General features: G+C 42.9%; 3 protein-coding genes across 4 annotated transcripts in view; all 3 read right to left on the bottom strand.

Annotated features, from left to right (window-relative positions):
- appa (amyloid beta (A4) precursor protein a) overlaps positions 1-1,569 on the bottom strand; it is a 35,382-nt gene extending 33,813 nt beyond the window's left edge. Inside the window, exon 1 of one of the 2 annotated variants that reach the window (XM_020622647.1) lies at positions 1,276-1,569. In XM_020622647.1, the coding sequence (XP_020478303.1) occupies positions 1,276-1,335 (60 nt within the window). In that variant the 5' untranslated portion in view covers positions 1,336-1,569. The remainder of the gene's footprint in view (positions 1-1,275) is intronic. The other variant, XM_020622648.1, reaches the window with a different exon arrangement.
- A 491-nt stretch (positions 1,570-2,060) lies between these two features.
- cyyr1 (cysteine/tyrosine-rich 1) lies at positions 2,061-8,990 on the bottom strand. Its single transcript, XM_020622649.1, has 4 exons — positions 8,362-8,990; positions 5,393-5,492; positions 4,378-4,538; positions 2,061-2,804 (listed from the first exon to the last, which is right to left on the bottom strand). The coding sequence occupies exons 1-4, from the start codon at positions 8,444-8,446 to the stop codon at positions 2,671-2,673; spliced, it is 480 nt and encodes a 159-aa protein (XP_020478305.1). The 5' UTR covers positions 8,447-8,990; the 3' UTR covers positions 2,061-2,670.
- A 2,317-nt stretch (positions 8,991-11,307) lies between these two features.
- Positions 11,308-17,277, bottom strand: adamts1 (ADAM metallopeptidase with thrombospondin type 1 motif, 1). The gene is made up of 8 exons (XM_020622667.1): positions 16,292-17,277; positions 15,151-15,491; positions 14,905-15,037; positions 14,331-14,788; positions 14,015-14,201; positions 13,656-13,834; positions 13,197-13,372; positions 11,308-13,079 (listed from the first exon to the last, which is right to left on the bottom strand). The coding sequence occupies exons 1-8, from the start codon at positions 16,902-16,904 to the stop codon at positions 12,338-12,340; spliced, it is 2,829 nt and encodes a 942-aa protein (XP_020478323.1). The 5' UTR covers positions 16,905-17,277; the 3' UTR covers positions 11,308-12,337.
- Positions 17,278-19,039: the final 1,762 nt, after the last annotated feature.

The following is a 19,039-nucleotide window of genomic DNA, read 5'->3' on the forward strand; positions in this document are numbered from 1 at the left end:
AGAGCGTTAATAAAATTTGTTTTCCATAGATCGTAACATCCTCACGGGTTCGTTTATTCTGGTCAAGCCACAAACATACGTTAAGTCTTTGTTGTGAGTCAGGGTGTCTTAATCACTTATTTAATTCACAAAACACGCCCACTCTTAAAAATCTGTCATGTTAATATTACGCGTTTCATTTATTTACTGTGATAACTATTGATGTGCACGGTTAGAAGGTTAAATTAGGCCCAATGACCGGTAAATAGCCGCTTCAACAACAGCGGCGTTCAGAACAATTATCGCCGTATTAGAATTTGCTGACACTAATTTATGACATCTGAAATCTGGAAAAAAAAATCAAGCTGATTCTCAGTTTAACACAAATAAAGGGGACACATTATGGGTGCTGCTTTCAAGCATCGGTATCTGACATTCACTCCATTGTTACTTAGTCTCAATGGGTCAGTTGCCACATGCTTAAAGGGAGACTTTGTCTGGGAAAAGGAAGTACCGAGCATCTGAACAGGGAATTTACAGTATTTTCTGTCAAAATACTGGGCTTCTGGGGGTTTTGATTACAAAGGAAACAGCAAATGGCAAAAACTTTCCGCTGTGTGTGTTCATATCCAAGTATTTACAATCTGTGCCAAATGATTGTCCAATAACACTTCCGGTTAAAACGTTCAACGTAAAAGATTCGACACTTTGTCCAATGTAACGATGTGGAAACTACGAAGGATTTGCTCTCAAGATATTGTTTTTGTCCACCGCATGCAACAGCAGATAAAGACACTAACATATCCTATATACTATTTGTTAATGGTCTTATATTTGTATAACGCCTTTCTATGCTTTACAGCACACTCAAAGCGCTTTCACATTATTTGGCCATTCACCCATTCGCACTCCCAAACACACACATTCACACACCGGTGACATCACCGGGAGCAACTGGGTGTACAGTGTCTTGCTCAAGGACACTTCGACATGTTGACTGGACAAGCCGGGAATCGAACCGCTAATCCTCCGCTTAGGAAACGACCCGCTCTACCTCCTGAGCCACAGCCGCACCATGCTAAAATATAGTTACTTAATTTGCTATGTATATCTACAGTGCCTGATTTTTATAATTTTCCTTGCTCACCCCCCTCAACAGATACAAAGCTTTAGCTCTGAAAGTACAACCGTCAAGCTTCCGGCCCTGTTGTAGCTAGTTTTAGCTAGCTTAACTCAGCTGGCACTAACAATATCGTGGAAAATACAACAATTTTCGCACAAAATGGATTTGCTTACCTCGGCAGCCAGAGTCGAAGCCGCTACAGCCAGCAGCAGTAAAACTACTCTGTCCCCCATGTCGTTTCACTGAACGGTTTAACGTTTACGTCTGGTGAGAAACTGTGTACTCAGCGCCGGTGACTCCCGTTGTCTGACGGTGAGCGATACCGAGGCTGCACAGCTGCTCAAGCGCCGGATCACCTGACCACAGCGGAGTGGGATTAACTAACACACGTACACACAGTCTGTCATACACGCACTTTATTCTGTTGTGTACGCTATCAAACTGAATAGCGCACGTATCCTACCGCCTCGCGCACATGTATTCACATTGTCATAGACGACGCATGTATCCTACCGCCTCGCGCACATGTGCGTACATTATTGACTGGACTATTCATATAATTACATAGATACTGTACACGACTGTAAATAAAGTCGCATTTTGATCACATCTTTAATTTCCAGTACATCCACCAAAAGAGTAAGGAAACACTTTTAGCTGGCATTAACACGGGTAAATCTCTTCCATCTTAACACAGTCATCCATCACATTAAATTGTCATTGCACAATGAGGGCAATTCAACCTCAGGTGCTCTACAACTACAATTCAAATGAATATTTCACAATTTATGAATCTCACAAAGGCAAAAGATTTACAGTTTATCCATTTCAAAGAGAAGCCACTTTAGTTCAACTGAAAGTAATGTGACCTCAGTTCAGTTTTCACCTTCACATTGTTTTAAGTACAATAAAAACCCAAGGCCTTTCAAGCCATCCAAGTCACTTAAGTAGTCAGTACTATTATGCATCATGTTCAAGTTTTTATGTCTACACATAGCAGGTCCAGACCCAATAATACAACTTTAATCAACTACAGTACCTCAGTCACTGACATAAATCAAGTTTTAAAATAAAATGGGGAGGAACAATTGCTAACTTTCAATAAAAGTAGAATTTACGGTGTCCTGAAAAGACTATGTGGTGCTGAGGTCCCTCTCCCTGCTGACAACAGTGGTCTTCACCTTCCTCAAAGTAGCACACTGCCTTTGATGTGCACAGGCAGTGACAGATAAGGATATTGGTTGTGAGTGGGGAAAAAAGTACCAGCTGTAGGCTGGCAGGGCTGCTAATAGTTAAGTCTGTTAGAATGTGTTACATGTCTACACCCAGAGCTTGTTAAAAATCCTATTTCCCCACCATTTGGTCCAGACTCCTGCTGAGCAATACTGCACTGGGCCACCCTTTGTTTTAATGTGGAAATGTTCGTGGGTCCTTAGAATAGTCTTTGATCCTAGTAGCAACACCTCTGCTTTGGAGTCCAGAAGTGGGTAGCCATCTCTAGGCCTGGAAAACCCAGCCACCAGAGTGTCTTTTGATGTTTGCTGGCAGATGATCTGTGCAGCAGGGATTCACTTGCGGGTGCAGCCAGGGTAAGGAGGTGGGGGCGAGTAGTGCAGTGGCTGAGGTTGACTTGGGGCGTAGGGAGGGGGGTTCGGCACAGGAGGGTACATCTCATAGTCATAAGTGTAAGGAGGTGGAGGACCTGAGTTCAAGAAAGAAAGAAGCATTAGTTCAGCAAGTTGCTCAAAACTATTCATTTCCTTTTATAATATTTACAAAAGTCACACTTTTTTTTAGTGTGATTAATGATGAATGAGGCCCAGTTCAGCTCAAGGTACCATCCTCATTTTGCAGGGAGTTTAATAGGACAGGTTCGCCCTCTAGTGTTTTAACTAAGAGACTGCAATCAGCACAGGAAGGTGCCTGAAATCATCCTGAAGATTTTTTTAAAAAGAAAAGCAAGATAAGAAAAAACTATTTAGTAAATATTTTATATCTTTATATCACTGTTACTTAAATGAAACTAGTGAATAAATTAAGCACAATTAAGCACTAATGACGAATAAATGTAGATAGTCATGTTTGTGACAGTGGTACAGGAAAATATTAGCGCAACAGCACCTCACATTTTGTGTCAAGCTACAAAATGATTCATATCACTGTACAGTATATGCATTCATACTGCCTCTCTTTTCATGTTTGAATGTCATGTTTATGAAACATGATCAGAACAGAGTGAATAGTGGCAGCCCAGTGTAGCATGAAGGCGATACACAGGGAATGAAACATGATAAATAAATGATAAGCCACAGAAAAACCAGCATCACTAAGGCTACAGAGTGTCACAGTGTACCGACTCTGATGTATGTACCTGTGAATGCAATGTGGAAATAATGTCGCCATTTTCTACTAGCAGGAACAGAATCTAACGGACGTGAAACAGTGAGAGTGGAGGCAAAAAAAAAAAAGATTTGCTAAAATAGGAGGTAGAAGGTGAAAGGAGAGGAAATGAGGTGCATTTATGTGAATTTCAAAAGTATATGCCTTAAATGCCTGTACAGAGCTCGTGTCACTGGAGATGGTTTGAAGCCTTTACATTTTGACAACAATCAGCTTTCCCTTTGTGTTACTGGTGGGGAATAATGCTCAAGGCCAAGGTGGAACCCATAACAACTTAAACCTATTATTTTTCTTTCTTACACCTGCTGCTTTCTTGTCCTCTCAGGTAGCCTGAGGTCAGGAGATGGTGTTTCACCATAGCAGAACAGATTACGACTGCGTGTGTTAATCATCATAAAGCCACTAAAAATAAACTGGAGCCTCTTTCTGATAAGAATACTATATAAATAGGGCTTCAAATAACAATTTCTGATTTTCATTATTTATCATTCTGCCTATTATTTTCTTGATTAATCAGTTCTCTAAAATACAGCCCCCTTGTTTTGTGTGACCAACTAACCCCAAAACATTCAAATTAACAAAACCAAGAAAAGAATCAAATTTTAAGTTCTAATAATACTTTATAAATCAGAAATTAAAGATTAACTGTAAATATGGTGACAATTATTGTATCAATAAATTATGCCTTAGTGCATAAAATGTTATTAATAACTGCTTATTAAGTAAAACCTCTTGAAAATGTGTGAAAAACAAGTTGCTATAACTTCAAGTCATATTTAATATACAAAAAGGGAGCTTAAGTTCACAATTTTTTACTACTTTTACTTTATTAATATTAAGAAATCATTTATTTTTTGCTCAGTAACGAGACTCACCAGGGTAGTCCTGGGTCACTGTGTTGATGTAGGATGTACCGAACACACCGACCCGTGCGCCGCGCCCATTCTTCATGCACATACACACGCACAGGAACAGGGCTGCCACAGCCCCCATCAGAAACACCACACCAAAAACAATCCCAGAGATGGCAGTGCCCCTGGAACACACAGACACACACAATATAAGCCACTCAGGCAGGTGTGTCAAACAGACATCCTATCAATACTTATGTGTCGCTGCCATGGAGATTGACTGCAGCATCTGATATAACCTAGCTATGTGATGTGTTGTACTGCAGATGAGTCTGTGAACTGGCAATACAAAATAGAAATGCAGTCATAATTAGCACGTCTTCATAGTCAGCATTAGTCAGCATGTCACATTCAGCCTTGGCTGTTTTCAAGAGCAGCAAACTGACTGTCACTGCCGCCTCAAGATTTTGCACTAATATTAGTGCAAATACCTAATTCTGCCACAAGAGATTACAAATACATAGATGATTAAAATTGTTATGTATGAGAACTGGGTGAAAGTGTTAAAGGAGCTGCTCTGAGTCAGGGCAGGCAGAGGTCAAAGCGAGAGTCTTCTGGCATGTTAAACGGCAGCTGTATCTCATTCAAGCCTTCCTACCAGAACTGCACAAAACTTATAGGGATGTGTGCAGAGATTCTAAACATGCTATGGGAACCAGCACTGTCAGGTCATTTTGACACTGAAACGTTAAAGAAGAGCATTCAAAGCTTCTCTTTATGGTAAGAAGTGTAGCTGAATAGATACAGGACAAAAAAACATGATGACATACGCTATTCCCTTTGATGCAGGTAGCTGCCTGAGTCGGTCACTGTTCTATCATCATGAAGGTTTCTGACAGCACACAGATTTACAAATGTCAGGGTTTTTTTTAGATGAACAACTGTTTACTTGGATCCCATTATCATCACTTACAAGTTGTGTCAAAAAATGTTTCAAATGTAAATATCTGGTCTTAATTTGCTTATTGCATCAACTTACGACAGGACGTCCCCAACGTAGGCGTAGTAGGAGCAGCAGAAAGGCGGCGACCCATCGCAGCAGTACTCATGACAGCTTTCACACACAGCCTCACTACTACCTGCAACACACACAGCCATACACATAAGAACATGCTAATGCAGGGTGTCACATTTTCACAAGTCACCAACAGAAAACCAAAGAGAAACCAGCTGCACAGATGAGGCCTATAAGCGCTAGTGAAAAAAATCAAGAATAAAATATGCTGTGCTTATTTGCAAACAAGGTCATTTAAAAAAAATGCTCAATCCATGTCACTGGTACATTTCAAATTGTTGTCTTAAGTATCCAGTTAAAATAAAGCAAAGCTCTTAAAAGTAACCATTAAGTCGGGTCTCTTTATCTAGGAAACTCTTTTTAAACCTTTCCACTGATGAAAAAACTATTTGAATGTTATAATGAAACCCTTCATGAAATAACCTCAAAGGACCTCAACATGTAGCCTCCACTAATACCTTCAAAGACACATTTAAAAGTAGGAAGACAGTTGGTTTATTAAGCCCCGAGAAGTGGAAATACACTTGCCTGTTTTAAAAAGAAGTAATCAATACCTGCTGAAAATCTAGCTGAAAAAAAGAGTATGTGTATGCACAGAACTCACACAGGAACCCAGCCACTGAAAGTTCAATTGTGCATTAGAGTTTCTCCTTTTCTTGAATCTAGATCACAATTACAATGGTCTTGAAGAATGCTTTCTAAACATAATGTAATACAATACAAAGATTACATAGTTACATGGCAGGGGTTGCCATGTAACTGCTATGCAGCATTACCCCATGTTAACAGTACACCTACCTAGTTTATTTTTCCATGTCTAGGCGGACTGAGGCAAAAAAAAAAACCCAGCCCGCATGGCTAACCAGGTGAACCAAACACCGTAAGCAGCAAACTGCCTGGATCTAACCAACAAATCTATTGCACGTTAACACCATTTTGTCATCGATCATAAATTTAAGGACAATCAAAAACTGTGTTGTACCTAAAACTACATCCAGATGCCTTCTTCAAATTTTTTTCAGCATACTACAACCTGGATGACTGAGAATTTGCACAGATGTGTTGTAGAATATTTCATTATTTTCTGATTTCATTGTTGTAAATAATGATGACAATAACTGCAGCACTAACCTAGAAAAAGACATGATTCAAATGATGAACGAATCAGTGTAATCTGATAGAAAGTATCAGGTTCAAAGGGACACTGCCACCAATTTTACACATGAGGGTCTGTGAAAACTGGCTGAGACTACAGGAGCTCTGCCAAGTGTAAGAAATAACCCCAGATAAGATAAGATATCATGGTCATCTCAGCTTGGACTTGGAGACTGCAAATTGGAAACAGGAAGCATTTGTTACAAATTGAGGGCATGGGGTTTAAAGGACATAGGACATGTAGCATTCTGGGAAGTGTAGCATCCAGAATTTTTAGTGTTTGAGCTACACTAGAGAATCAAAGTCAGGAAGTCAAGATTCTCTGCCTCTGTTGCTTTGATTTCATGTCTCAAGTCTTTTGTTTCCCTAATCTTTCTCCTGTTTGATTGCACATGTTTTCTATTTGAATACACACATTCATTTTTATTTACCGCTGCCTTACAAAGCACACTGAGAGCCTCTGTACTGGAGTCAAATTCCTTGTCTAAACATACGTGGCCAATAAAGTTGATTCTGATTTTGTCCATTCTTTTCTGTCTCCTGGGGTCCCCCAACTTAATGCAAAACTAAACTGCTGAAGCACCCCTGTAACAGTAATGTGGAGAGTTGTGTAGGTGCATGTTTTTGCATGGAGGCCTTTAAGATGATTTAAGAGCCAACATTTAGCACAGAATTCATGATCCAGTGTGATGATTTTACATCCAACAACTTTACTCCTTCTATGAGCAGACCTGGCATTTGAAGGATCTATTACATGCTTTTATGTGTGATTAATGTGGCTCACCCCCTGCCCCCAGCTCCATGTTCAAAACCATCACACACCCATCTGTGCCTGTCTATGAACTCGCCTCAACCTGCTGCCACCACATGAGCCTTTCATCTGAAGGTTTTTTTCCCCCTGTGAGCTGCAATATTTGTGTTTTTCCACTGTCATGCAGAAGGTCGGAGTCTTTCACAATCCAGAACACTTCAACTGAGGACACTGCAAAGAAAACAGAAAGCTATGTGCATATGTGCTTAGGATCTGCTTCCTCTCAGCAATCACTCGCACTGAAACGATGTGTGCCTGGAGGCATATATGCACATTTCCAGACATGCATTCACATACAGGTAGAAAACTATAGAAGAAAGAAGAGTGCTGCCTTTAACTACCACAGGAGAGAATTTACAGTGGGGATGCAGTGGAGAAAACACACTTTGGTCTTGCAGGGAACTCTTTACAACTTTAATTCACAGTACATGACCAAGCACATGCTTTTCTGTGACTGAAGCAACTTTTGATGGATGTTTCCTTTTTGGCTGAGGTCACAGTCGACCCACCTTTTAAATTAAACACTGCATCCATGCATAAAGTGGTGATATTTTCATGTAAATGCTTAAAGGGAGGGCCCACAAGCACTTTCTGGGTGGTCCTCTGAGGTCCTGGCTCCTGTCTCTCCACACGCTGGGAGACAATGGCACCATGTCCTTCACATCCCCACCCCTTTTCACACACAAACTACGGACTAGTCTTCTCCCCGGCCCCCTGCGCAGCACTGTACAACAAACTCTCCTGCGGTTTTCATGTTTCTTTCCTAAATTGTGCTCTAAATATAAATTATATTATTGACTTTAGTTTGCCAACACGTTTCATTTTTCTGCAGCATTTGTGTCTGGACGTTTCACATCATTAATTAAACATTCAGAAGATCCATTAAAGCCAACACAAGGTAAATTACGCCTCGTCCACCTGCTTGAAAAGGTGGAATAGGATTTAAATCGATTAAACATAAACTCACCGGAGAATAAACAAAGCAGTAGCGAGTTCATCAACAATTTCCATCTCACCGTCTGCGTCCTTCTCCTCCTCCGGGGGCTTTCCATGACCCCTGTCTCCCTGTGCGCCCGCTTTAGAGGATTTTCTTTTAAAGCGCGTCTTTCCTGTGCTTGTCGCAGTCACCTACTTGGCTTTTTCTGGAGCGTCGTTGGAAACCTCCCAATAGACAGCGGCGAACTGCGCGTTATCACCCTATCACTTTGGCGGGGGTTAAGTAGCTCCCGTGTAAAGTGAAGCGCCGTTTGTTCCCCCACGTGTGACTGAACGTCTTTCCTGTAGATCTATTGCGTCCTCTGCCCACACCTCTGACTGCTGAGGCTTTTATTTCGCTGCCCTCCTCCGAAGTTCCCCGTTTGCTCAAATTACCCTGTTGAGTCCCGGGAGGTGGGGGGTGGTGAAGTCAGCACAATATGGAAAAAGGGATTCTAGTTGTCATTTTCAAAATAAGATTCTAATTCATGACTAAATTGATGTCATATGACGGTTGAATTAAGATAAACTGATACTTCGCTGCATTCTCTTTAGCTAGTCTCTCTTACTCGTCCCCATGCAATTAAGTAGATATGCTGATACACATCATTTGTCATCACAAGCCTGAAGTCTACAAAATAAGAACCACAACTAAAAGTTCAAATGATGCATCTTTGAAATTGTCTTCAACCCATTATTCACTGTTGCTATGGTCCACTACTGGTTATCATTCGTTCATGCTTTTATTTCGAAAGAATTACCTGTATGTTTATGTTGTCCCTGTCTGTCTAAACGTATGAGTTTCTACGTATGTGCACGTGCTCGGGCGCGTGCCCGCCCCCCGTCTCCTCACGACATCTACTGTGATGGATGAATCACACTATGATGCCCCACAGCCACACAGCACACCTGTCTTCAGCGTCAGCGCTATTTTCAGAAACCAAAACAACACGATCTGGTTCATGTTTGGTGTTGAATCTGTCCCCAGGCCATTATGTCTGAGATGGGTAAAACCAGAAAACCTCAACCCATTAACACTTCTACTACACACGTCAAACCCGTTAGAGCAAGGAAACACACCCCAATCCAGGTGACCAATGGCAAATGGAGAGGGACAAAATGATCTTGCACCCAGGCTCTGGCCAAGCAGAGGAAAGTATCCTATGGAGCAGGAAGCCTTAGAACCAGATCATGTTGGAGGGTACAATATTTCTGACTACCAGATTCCTTTAGGGCATAATATCTTGATCCAGTAATATGTAGCCTATTTAATTTATTCTTGTTCCTAGACAAAAAAGGCAAAGCCACCATCCTCATACCTCCACCTGCTGTGAATCAAAACATCACTTGGGCTACCTTGCACTGACTTAACTACAGGCATAAAACTTATCATTAAATTGCTAAATTAAAGGCACCTGCAATGCTGTGAACATTAGCAAGTCTTACATATCACCATCCAAAAGTGGTGTTGCTCTAACTTTGGTAAACTCATGATCATGATATACAGTAAAGATATTTTTCAACCAAATATATTTTTACCTAAAAGTCGCCAACCACAGTACTGCAAACGCTTGGCAAGCAGTGAGTTAAAAGGTTAAAGCCTGACTGCATATGTATGTAGGAATAATGACATTTTATAATTAATGTTTTGCCTGGACATCTAATAAAGCTTTTGTTGTTTAAGTATTATATCTGTTTCCTCTGTAGAACGGATCAAATTTGCTATAATTTAAACAAACCAAGGGTGGCAAATGGAAGAAGATAATTTAGCTCTGGGAAATACCACCTCCACACCTACCTCCACTGAGCAGTGATGATTCACAATTCTTTCCACATGTATCTTCAACACTGTAATGAAGTTTTATTACCGGCAGAGACATTAACAGTGATATTTTGCTTACCAATTTAGTTTTTCTTTGTCAATTGTAGAGTCGGAAAACTAAAAATACACAGGGAGATGAAGAAGGCAGGAGGTATATCCACAGTTAAAATAATAATAACTCAGTCATTTACAATGTTCCAGCTGTTTGGTTTCTTGCACATATATCAGTTGTGTATTTATGAGACAGGATACTTGGTTGATCTAAAAATGAGGATTTTCATATCAAAATACTTCATCTTTTGTAGACTGTAACAAAAATCTTTCTTAAATATTTTAAATGAACTCATACTTTGTAATTATTTTAACAAAACTTAGTATAATATTGTGTTCTTACATCACTGTAAAATGTCTGCCATGATATAATGCTGTACATAATTTTGGAAATAAAGAATAAGGCCTATACCAGTTTTATACAATTGAAAGTGATAGCACAAGAGTCACCTTTGTTAACTAAAGATTAAGTTAATATACCTATTGTAATAAATAATATTCAACACTTTTATAAGTAAAATATTGTAAAAGAACGTCTTACTTGTAAAATATCATTCCTAACTGCTTGGTTTTAACATTTCTTTCAGTACAACATCCAAAAACAGCACATAGTTTTGGCATTTTCTACTATTAGAACTGGCCAGCACGAGGAGACTGTCCGAAGCAATATGGCGGCGGATGTACCACATCTCAACAGCTCCGATGTGGATGCCCAACAGCGCCCTCTACGGCTCACTGGGATCCGAAAAATCAGAATTCCTCATAACTTGCACTTGTGAGCTCTGTCTTTGTGAGGACTAACTTAAATTTTCAACCATCATCAAGTACATTTCCTTCCTCACTACTTTAAATGTTTTAAAGTTAGGGGTTATGATCCCTTTAGTTGTAATGGTTAACAGTAATGGAAATGCATTTTGCCAAAGGGTCAATGATAAATAGAAAATCCTAGATCAAAATACAAACCAGTCTGGAGACAAGAGTTGCACAAGTCAGTGTGATATTTTATTCATGAACCTAGGACCATATATATAAATCAATGTATAAATACTCTATATATTCTACTTCCTTCTGTGATCTCAATAACAAATAAAAATAATATTCTTAAAAAGCCACATGATTATATTTTAAACAGGCTGTACAAAAATAAATAATGTTTGGATATTCTGTAAAACAACATTTGATAGAAAAACACCAAGGTACCTTCGCAGAAGGCAGGAGACACTTACTTATGAAGTAGTAGCAGGAGACAAGTCCCTCTTCATGTCTCCACACACTCCTCATGCACACATACACACTCGCACACTCTTCTTTGGTTTTTCAAAAAGGTCCCATGTCGATGGCTGTGTATCCAAGGGCAAGATATGGCTAAAGGACAGAGTATGGTGTATTGAGACATTTAGAGGCAACTGGCTGTTACGATGTGCCGCTGGCAAAAACAAAAATGAAGTGCTACAGGTCTGTGATAAATAAATGTAGACTGGCAAGTTTGAAAATAAACACTATAGCTATGACCTAGCTTCTTTTCCATACCTGATGGCAAGTAGAATATGAGCTATTCTCGTTTATTTGTTTCTTTATATGTTCTGAAATAATCTCCTCACCCCAACCCTTATGTGTCTGTCCAGCCCAGCTTGGACAAACATATAAATGCATTAAAATCTGACACACACACAGACACATACACAGCCTCGGATCCCGCACACACAGACATGACAATGGCATGGTAAGTAGCATGCTCTTTTAGGAAATCAGAAACATCCATGCTTTCATCCCATTACTGGGAGGCAAAACGTGCCACTGCTAGAATCAGTCTCTGTTGCTTCAGTTAGGTGGTTCAACATCTGGCCCCAAATAGATGGAGGAAAGGGGCAAAATTTGTGAGTTACAGTCCCAGTCAGTGTGGACACATTGACATGCAGGCCTGTTAGACTACATGAAACCCAGGGAAACCTGTAGCACTCTTTGGTCTTGATGTACACATTCATCACCCTCTTTGGCAAAGCAGGCAGATCAAGGGAGGAAGATCAAAAGTCTTATCTGATGTCTTTCTGAACAGTGGGTGGATGACAGGAGGTTATGATTGTGGAAGCAGTCCTTAACAGGCACCCTGATTGCACAGTTCCAGTAGGGGTCGTGGCCGGTCTTTGGAGTCACAGCTGTCGTGGGTTAGTGTGCGCCCATCATGGTCAATGCAGCTTAGTTGACGTTTGCGGAAGCCACGGCCGCAGTTCTTGGAGCATACTGACCATTCTCCGAGAAGCCAGGATGGGCAGGGCTGGGAAGAACAGGACCTTGAGGCTAAGGGGCGCAGCTCCTCAGGACAGTCTCTGGAGAGATGGCCATGGGGGTCCAGACACACCACCTCTCTCTGTTGTGTGCCTCCTCCACAGGTCTGGGAACATGGACCCCACTCTCTCAGGGTCCACTCCGCTCCAACCATCTTTCGAATGGCATTGATGGACTGTCGGCGGGCCCCACTCTTGTTAGAGATGGAAGCAGCATTGTTGGGTCTAGGGGCGAAATAGCTGTACTTAACCCGAGGCCTTGGAGTGTCTCCTACAGACAGTACCTGAATGATGATGGGCTCAGGGAGGGGGGCAAAGCTCCGGAGGCGCTCTAGGGTGGCGGAGGAGCCACTGTATCGCAACAGTGACCCGCGCAGAATGATGTCCGTTTCCATGGTCATCAGTTTGTAATCGCCATTTAACAGATACGTTCCATCCTGGCGACGCACTGCCAAGTAGCTGTTGTCATGACGACCATTGGCTGGGGCACGTTGTTTGACATCCAGGTGGGTGGCACCAGCAGGCATAGTTACAACATCCTGGTAACCAGGCCTGACACAGAGACAGACAACGATTAGCTTAGTCATAAAGATGGGCTTGGACAAATATAATTTCAGGTTTCAGTGTATAGTAAAAGACTGTTGTGTAAAACAAAAAATGATCTCACACCTGGCATGCTCCAGAGAACCTGACACTTTTTTGCAGGTAGAACCATCTCCACCACAGACACCGCACTTATCAAAACGCTGGTTAGAGCCAATGACATGATCACATCCAGCCTTGACACACTGGCCTTGAACACAAACTGAGGTGGAGTCTGGGCTGCAGGGTGTGCCATCAGCCACCTTGGGGCAGCAGAGAGATACAAATGGAACATTAGAGTTATGTCTAGTAAGACTGTTACATAAGAGTCTGACTCAGGAGGTAAAAAGTAAAAGTCTTTTCCCTAGCGAGGCTGTAGGCTGAGGGCTGAGAGAAACAACAATGGCTAATCCTTTAACTTGCAGGTCTGAACAAGCAGGAAAGCTTTTATGAGATAAACTAAGACCCAGACAATGTAGTAACACGCTTCTAAAACAGAGTAATAAATACACACAGCGGCTATTAATATAACCTGCTACTGCTCACCTTAGATTTGAGGACAAAGAAGTACCCGGTCCCTTTGGCCCGACACACCAGCTTGCAGCGGTCTCTGGGTGAAACTCCAGCATACTTGGGCACCCACTCAACACCGTCGCCTGAACCCAGTGATACTTGGGCTGACATGTCGTTGTGAGCCAGGCACTGTTCCTCACGGAAAGACAGGCCTGAAAAAGAGACCCAGAGACGTCAGACTTACTTCTACTTCACCCTGAGCTAAGTGCCAGCTACACCAGTGTGCATGGTTCATCAGAACATTAATAGCAGATTATTTATATACAACAGATCTCAGGTGTTAAGAAGACATTTTTATCCCACATTAATGACTTCAAACAAAGATCTCTTACCATTGGAATTAGGGCAGGCTTCCGTGTTACAGGAATGGTACTGGATCCTCTTGCCCTCACAGTACTTGCCTCCGTTCTTGGGCAAAGGGTTGTCACAGGCACGGAATGAGTACTGAACCCCTCCACCGCAGGTCCGCGAGCAGTCTCCCCAGGGACCCCACACTCCCCAGCCACCATTGACAGGAGTCTGAAAGCACCAGGGTCATAGCTGTTACAATTTGGACCTGGGGGTAAATAGTGACTGATCCAACGTTAACTGCTAATGAATTATCTAGTCTTTTCTGGGTGTTGAAGTATAACTGGGTTCGGTTCCTACCTGGTGTTTGGCAGCCTGGCTCTTAGTGAGACACTGTCCAGCCAGGCAGTAGCTATCATGCCCGCATGGCGTCCCATCAGCCCAGGGGAAATTCTTGGTCTGGTACACCAGCAAACCATTGGATGAAGTCACAATGCACCACAGAGCTGCACACGTGGCGCTCAGGTTCGAGTAGTGCTGAGCATCTTCACCAAAGGTGAGCCGACACTGATGGTCTGCATCATAGACTATCCCAGGCAGGGGCTGGGGCAACGGCTGAGGTTTGACTGGCTTATCCAGCAAGCACTGACCATGACCGTTATCCAGGAAGGTGGTGACCATGAGGGCGGAGCAGGGGGACCATGGCTGCTGCTGGTCCAGGTTGGACAGTGTTGAAGCCATCATGTGAGAGCCCCAGTGGGCACCATTGACGCCAGAGCACAGCTGGGCATCATCATGAGGCATGTTTAAGACATGGCCTGAAGGACAGACATAAAATAAGGTATGGTTCTTTGAGCACCTCTAATATAAGTGGTGTAATTATCTGTTTTTAACATTCTTACACACAAAAGCATGGATTTTTTTTTCTACTTACCGAGTTCATGGGCCACAGTAAATGCTGCCTGCAGTCCATCATCTTCAATAATTGAGCAGCTTCTATTGGGGTCACATACTGTGCCAACATCTGCCATGCCCAGAGTGTCGCAAGAGTGGGCACCACATAGGTCCTGATGAGACAAACAGAGAGCAAAATTAATCTTTGAATAATCTTGAAAGCAGCATCTCCTCCTCTTTTTCTGTCATTATCACTTTCCACACTTCTTCTTCCACACCAGCTTACCATCCTGGTGAAAAGCACAGCCGTGTCATAGTGCTCAGGGTGGCGGTCACTCTGTGGATTGTGCTGCCGTTGCCACTGACAGAAGTTTCGGAGGGTCATAGCAGCATTAGATGACACCTGAGGGCCTCGCTCCTCCTCATACACCACCAGCAGCTTCACCACCGCCAGGCTGATGGAGTTGTGGATACTAGGGTGACGGTAGAGGCGGGATGCCACTGCCAAGATTGTCAGGAGGTAGGGTTTGAGCCCAGCGCCGTGGAACTCAGCCATGGATTGGTCAGCTACCAGCATGATCTCAAGGTAGCGAGGGCTGGAAACAAAACGCCTGGTCCTGTGGTGGGCTGAGGGTGAGACACATAAAGATCAGACTAAACTGGGTTCACAGGTCAGATAACCTGATATCATGTTTTAGTCTTAAATTCACTGCAGTGTAACCTTTGAGACATTTTTGTAATGTTTCAATTTGTCTGGTACAGTCTTCACACAGTAAAACACTAAACAGCAGCTAGACAGGCTACTTTTCTGAGGCTTCCGGACGTGTGTGGTGGAGCCCGGTTGTGACTCAGTATCACATCACAGGCGCCTCCTCCTCCTCGGGATCCACATTTCTAAATGACCATCTCGGGTGGAATATTATGCGAGTGAGAGAGGGGAAAATCCTTTTCGGAGAAAAATGTCGGTGAAAATTGTACCAGGAGGCGAGTTTAAACGTCGCAGGGCTGCCGGGCTCTGGCTGGCTCTAATCTCACTGCTCCCCTCCCTTCCCCTCCCCTCCTCCCATCCTTCCTCCTCCTCTTCTGCCTTCTTGGAGGAGCCTCCCCTCCCTTTCCTTTCTTCTCTGAATAGTGGGGAAAAGGCGCTGTCAAAAAGGTTGCGGAGTCCACTACGCATGCTGTGCACCCTGGAGCACGTACAACTCCAGCTGACAGCAATTTCACTGTATTCAGTTACGTGTGGAAGATAAGTAATTTGCCTGTTTGTATACAGATATAGATAAGCTGGGTGCATTTCACAACATCCCACAGAGTAAATAAATCGCCTTCTTAGTGATTCCTTGGTTTTTAAAGTTTCGGGTCTAGTAATTAGCGTTCTCTGTGATACGATGAGTGATCAAATGGGCATAGTATTTCTGATACCTTACCTGTCTGGTCTCCATTAGCGGCTTTGTGTTTGGCTTCTCCCCCCAGATTCTTTGGCACCCTCTCTTCGTCTTCATTGACCCCACATTTGGAGCTCCCCTCCTCAGCCAAAGCTGCCCGACCTCTCCGGCGGATGATATGGACATCTTCCTCAGTGCCCAGGAAATCACTCGAGTTGAGCGGTTGGATTAAGTACTCTTCACCTTGAAAGTAGAATCCGCCCCTGAGTCCGTGGCAAAGGTTGAGAGCTGCGGCGGAGTGTTCTTCTCCATTCACCGTGCCCGAGAAGAAACAACCAGGCTCGGCTCCGCTCTTGGATGCCTGTTCGGACTCGGGACTACCTACAATGTGGAAGACAAAACCCGGAGCCAAGAAAGTCTGGTCGAGTTCGAGCTGCAAGACCAACTCCCTGCCAAATACGTCCAATCGATACACCCTCATCTCCGCCTCCTTCTCCTTCTCCTCTGCAGAGAGAGTCCGCCACGGTTCGGGTCTGTTCTCCGACCAGGAGCTCGGGTCTAGTCTGACCGGCACCACGGTGCACTCCTCCCAGGCGCTGTGCGCCGAGCCGACGCACAGAATAAAACCAATGGAAATGTGTAAAAACCACATCATATAACTGAATTCCGGTAAGTGGAAAGAAAAACTGACAAGTCTCTACAAGGAAGCAAGTAAATCCTTAAAAGGTTTTTCCACTATAAGCTACCTCGCCTCTTTGAACTTCCAGGAAACTGTCCCCAAAATTACGCACACGCATAACAATCTAAAGAAGAGATAAAATCCAGTGCAAAATTCATTTAAAGTTATGCTCAGGTCTGACTTGTTGCAAAAAGTCGTTTCATTAAATGAAAATAAAATTGCTGGATCTGAGCAATAAAATCCAACAGGTCTCACCAGCTGCAAAACCCAGGAGATGGCTCAGGTTTTAACCCTCTCTTTGAGTGTGGGGCGGCTTTTTGCGCTGCTCGTCTGTCTAGTTTGTTCTCTGCTTTTGCCTTGCAGTCAGAATAGAGCCGGTCCCTCCTATATATCCCCCTATCCCGGGACCACCCCTTTCCTGAGGCCCCTTTGATCTGAGAGTGACCAAATCCCGTGCGCAACGAAAACGCACCAGCAACCTGGAGCGTTGCCATAATAATCAATCATTGTGGAGGAGAGAAAACATTGGACACAGAACGTTTTTCTTCTTCAGACTCTGCTTGTCTGTCAGAAGAGGTGGATGAACCCCACATCCCTTTAGTATTATCATATTTTATTACTACGGTTCATACAAATTAAGAGATATTTTCACACAAATGCCGTACACGCACCATGACTGTATTTCTGATGAGTGAATTATATAAAAACAAATCTGTAACTTTGGCACGCAGTACTCTACTTTCTAACGTAGCCTACCACTTATTAATCCTCAGCCTGTTTCAACATAAACTAAGGTGGCGAACAGCAGTGGCTGATGTGGAGTGCTGTAAGTGTTGCAACTGGTGAGGGGAGATAGCAGCAAGTCCTGCTGGCCATGGCCCCGGAAGCCGTACTCATCTCCTCTATGTCAAGGCGGCTCGGCTCCCTGAGGAGAGGGTGCAGAAAGGGGCCACTAGGGTCTTAAGGTGGATCGGTTCCTCCATCACGTTCCCTCTGCACTCAAACCAAGGCAGACAGAGCTCGTGTTCTCCGGCTTTTCTCCCGCCCCCCACACAGAAAGAGTTTATGCTGGAGTTTTCATTAGAAATAACTGGCAAAGCAGAGATCCCATGATCACAAATAAGTGAAACCCCATTCACAGCAAAGGGAAAAAATAATGCATAGATTACTCAGGAACAGGTATTTACAGAAACGAAATAAAATAATAATTCGATATTTTGAAGAATATTCCTGAAATTACAGAAAAACCTTAAATTCCTATAACTATTAATAAAACAGTGGTCAAACTATAAAAATATCACACAGATATAACAAATGTGAAGACCTCGCTGGTTTATTGTTATTATTTTTTTTACCAAGTACAAAAAAAAAATAAAATAGATCCCAGAGTACAAAATGACACATTTTCCTACTTTTAATGCACCAAGGCAGGAAAAAGAAAAGAAAAAAGTATTTGAAAGGGTAGATTATGGAAGTCCACCTTAAAAGGAACAGGTCATAAAAATGAATAGTTGCAATTTCATAATTTTCCAGCAGATGGTAGGCGCGTGTTTTGGAAAACCTTCAGAATGTTAGAGATTTTCCGGGACTCGATGGGACCAATTCTACATTTAGCCGACAGGTGACGCCTTTGTATTACATCTGGATGTACATCCATCCATCCATTATCTATACAGCTTATTCCTGAATAGGGTCGCGGGGGGTTGGAGCCAATCCCTGCTGTGATAGACTGGACAGGTCGCCAGTCTATCACCGGCTGACATGTAGACAAACGCCCACACACACTCACGCTCACTCACTCCTACGGGCAATATAGAGTCACCAATTAATCTAAGCTGCATGTCTTTGGACTGTGGGAGGAAGACGGAGAACCCGGAGAGAACCCATGCAATCACAGGGAGAAATCTGGATGTACATTTGTCTTGCAAACCTGCAGGCCTGGAGCCACAGGGAAACCGCCTTGGTGCAGTAATACCTCACCCTTGGTGCAGGTCATAATATATCCAGTTGGATATACTGCATTTACAGAGTTAAATAATCTGTAAGAAAACTGCCAAACTCCATAAAGTTGCTACTGTAAACTGACGTGTGTATATACAGTATTTAAATGT

Source organism: Monopterus albus, unplaced genomic scaffold, assembly GCF_001952655.1.
Source record: "Monopterus albus unplaced genomic scaffold, M_albus_1.0 scaffold285.1, whole genome shotgun sequence".
NCBI lineage: Eukaryota > Metazoa > Chordata > Actinopteri > Synbranchiformes > Synbranchidae > Monopterus > Monopterus albus.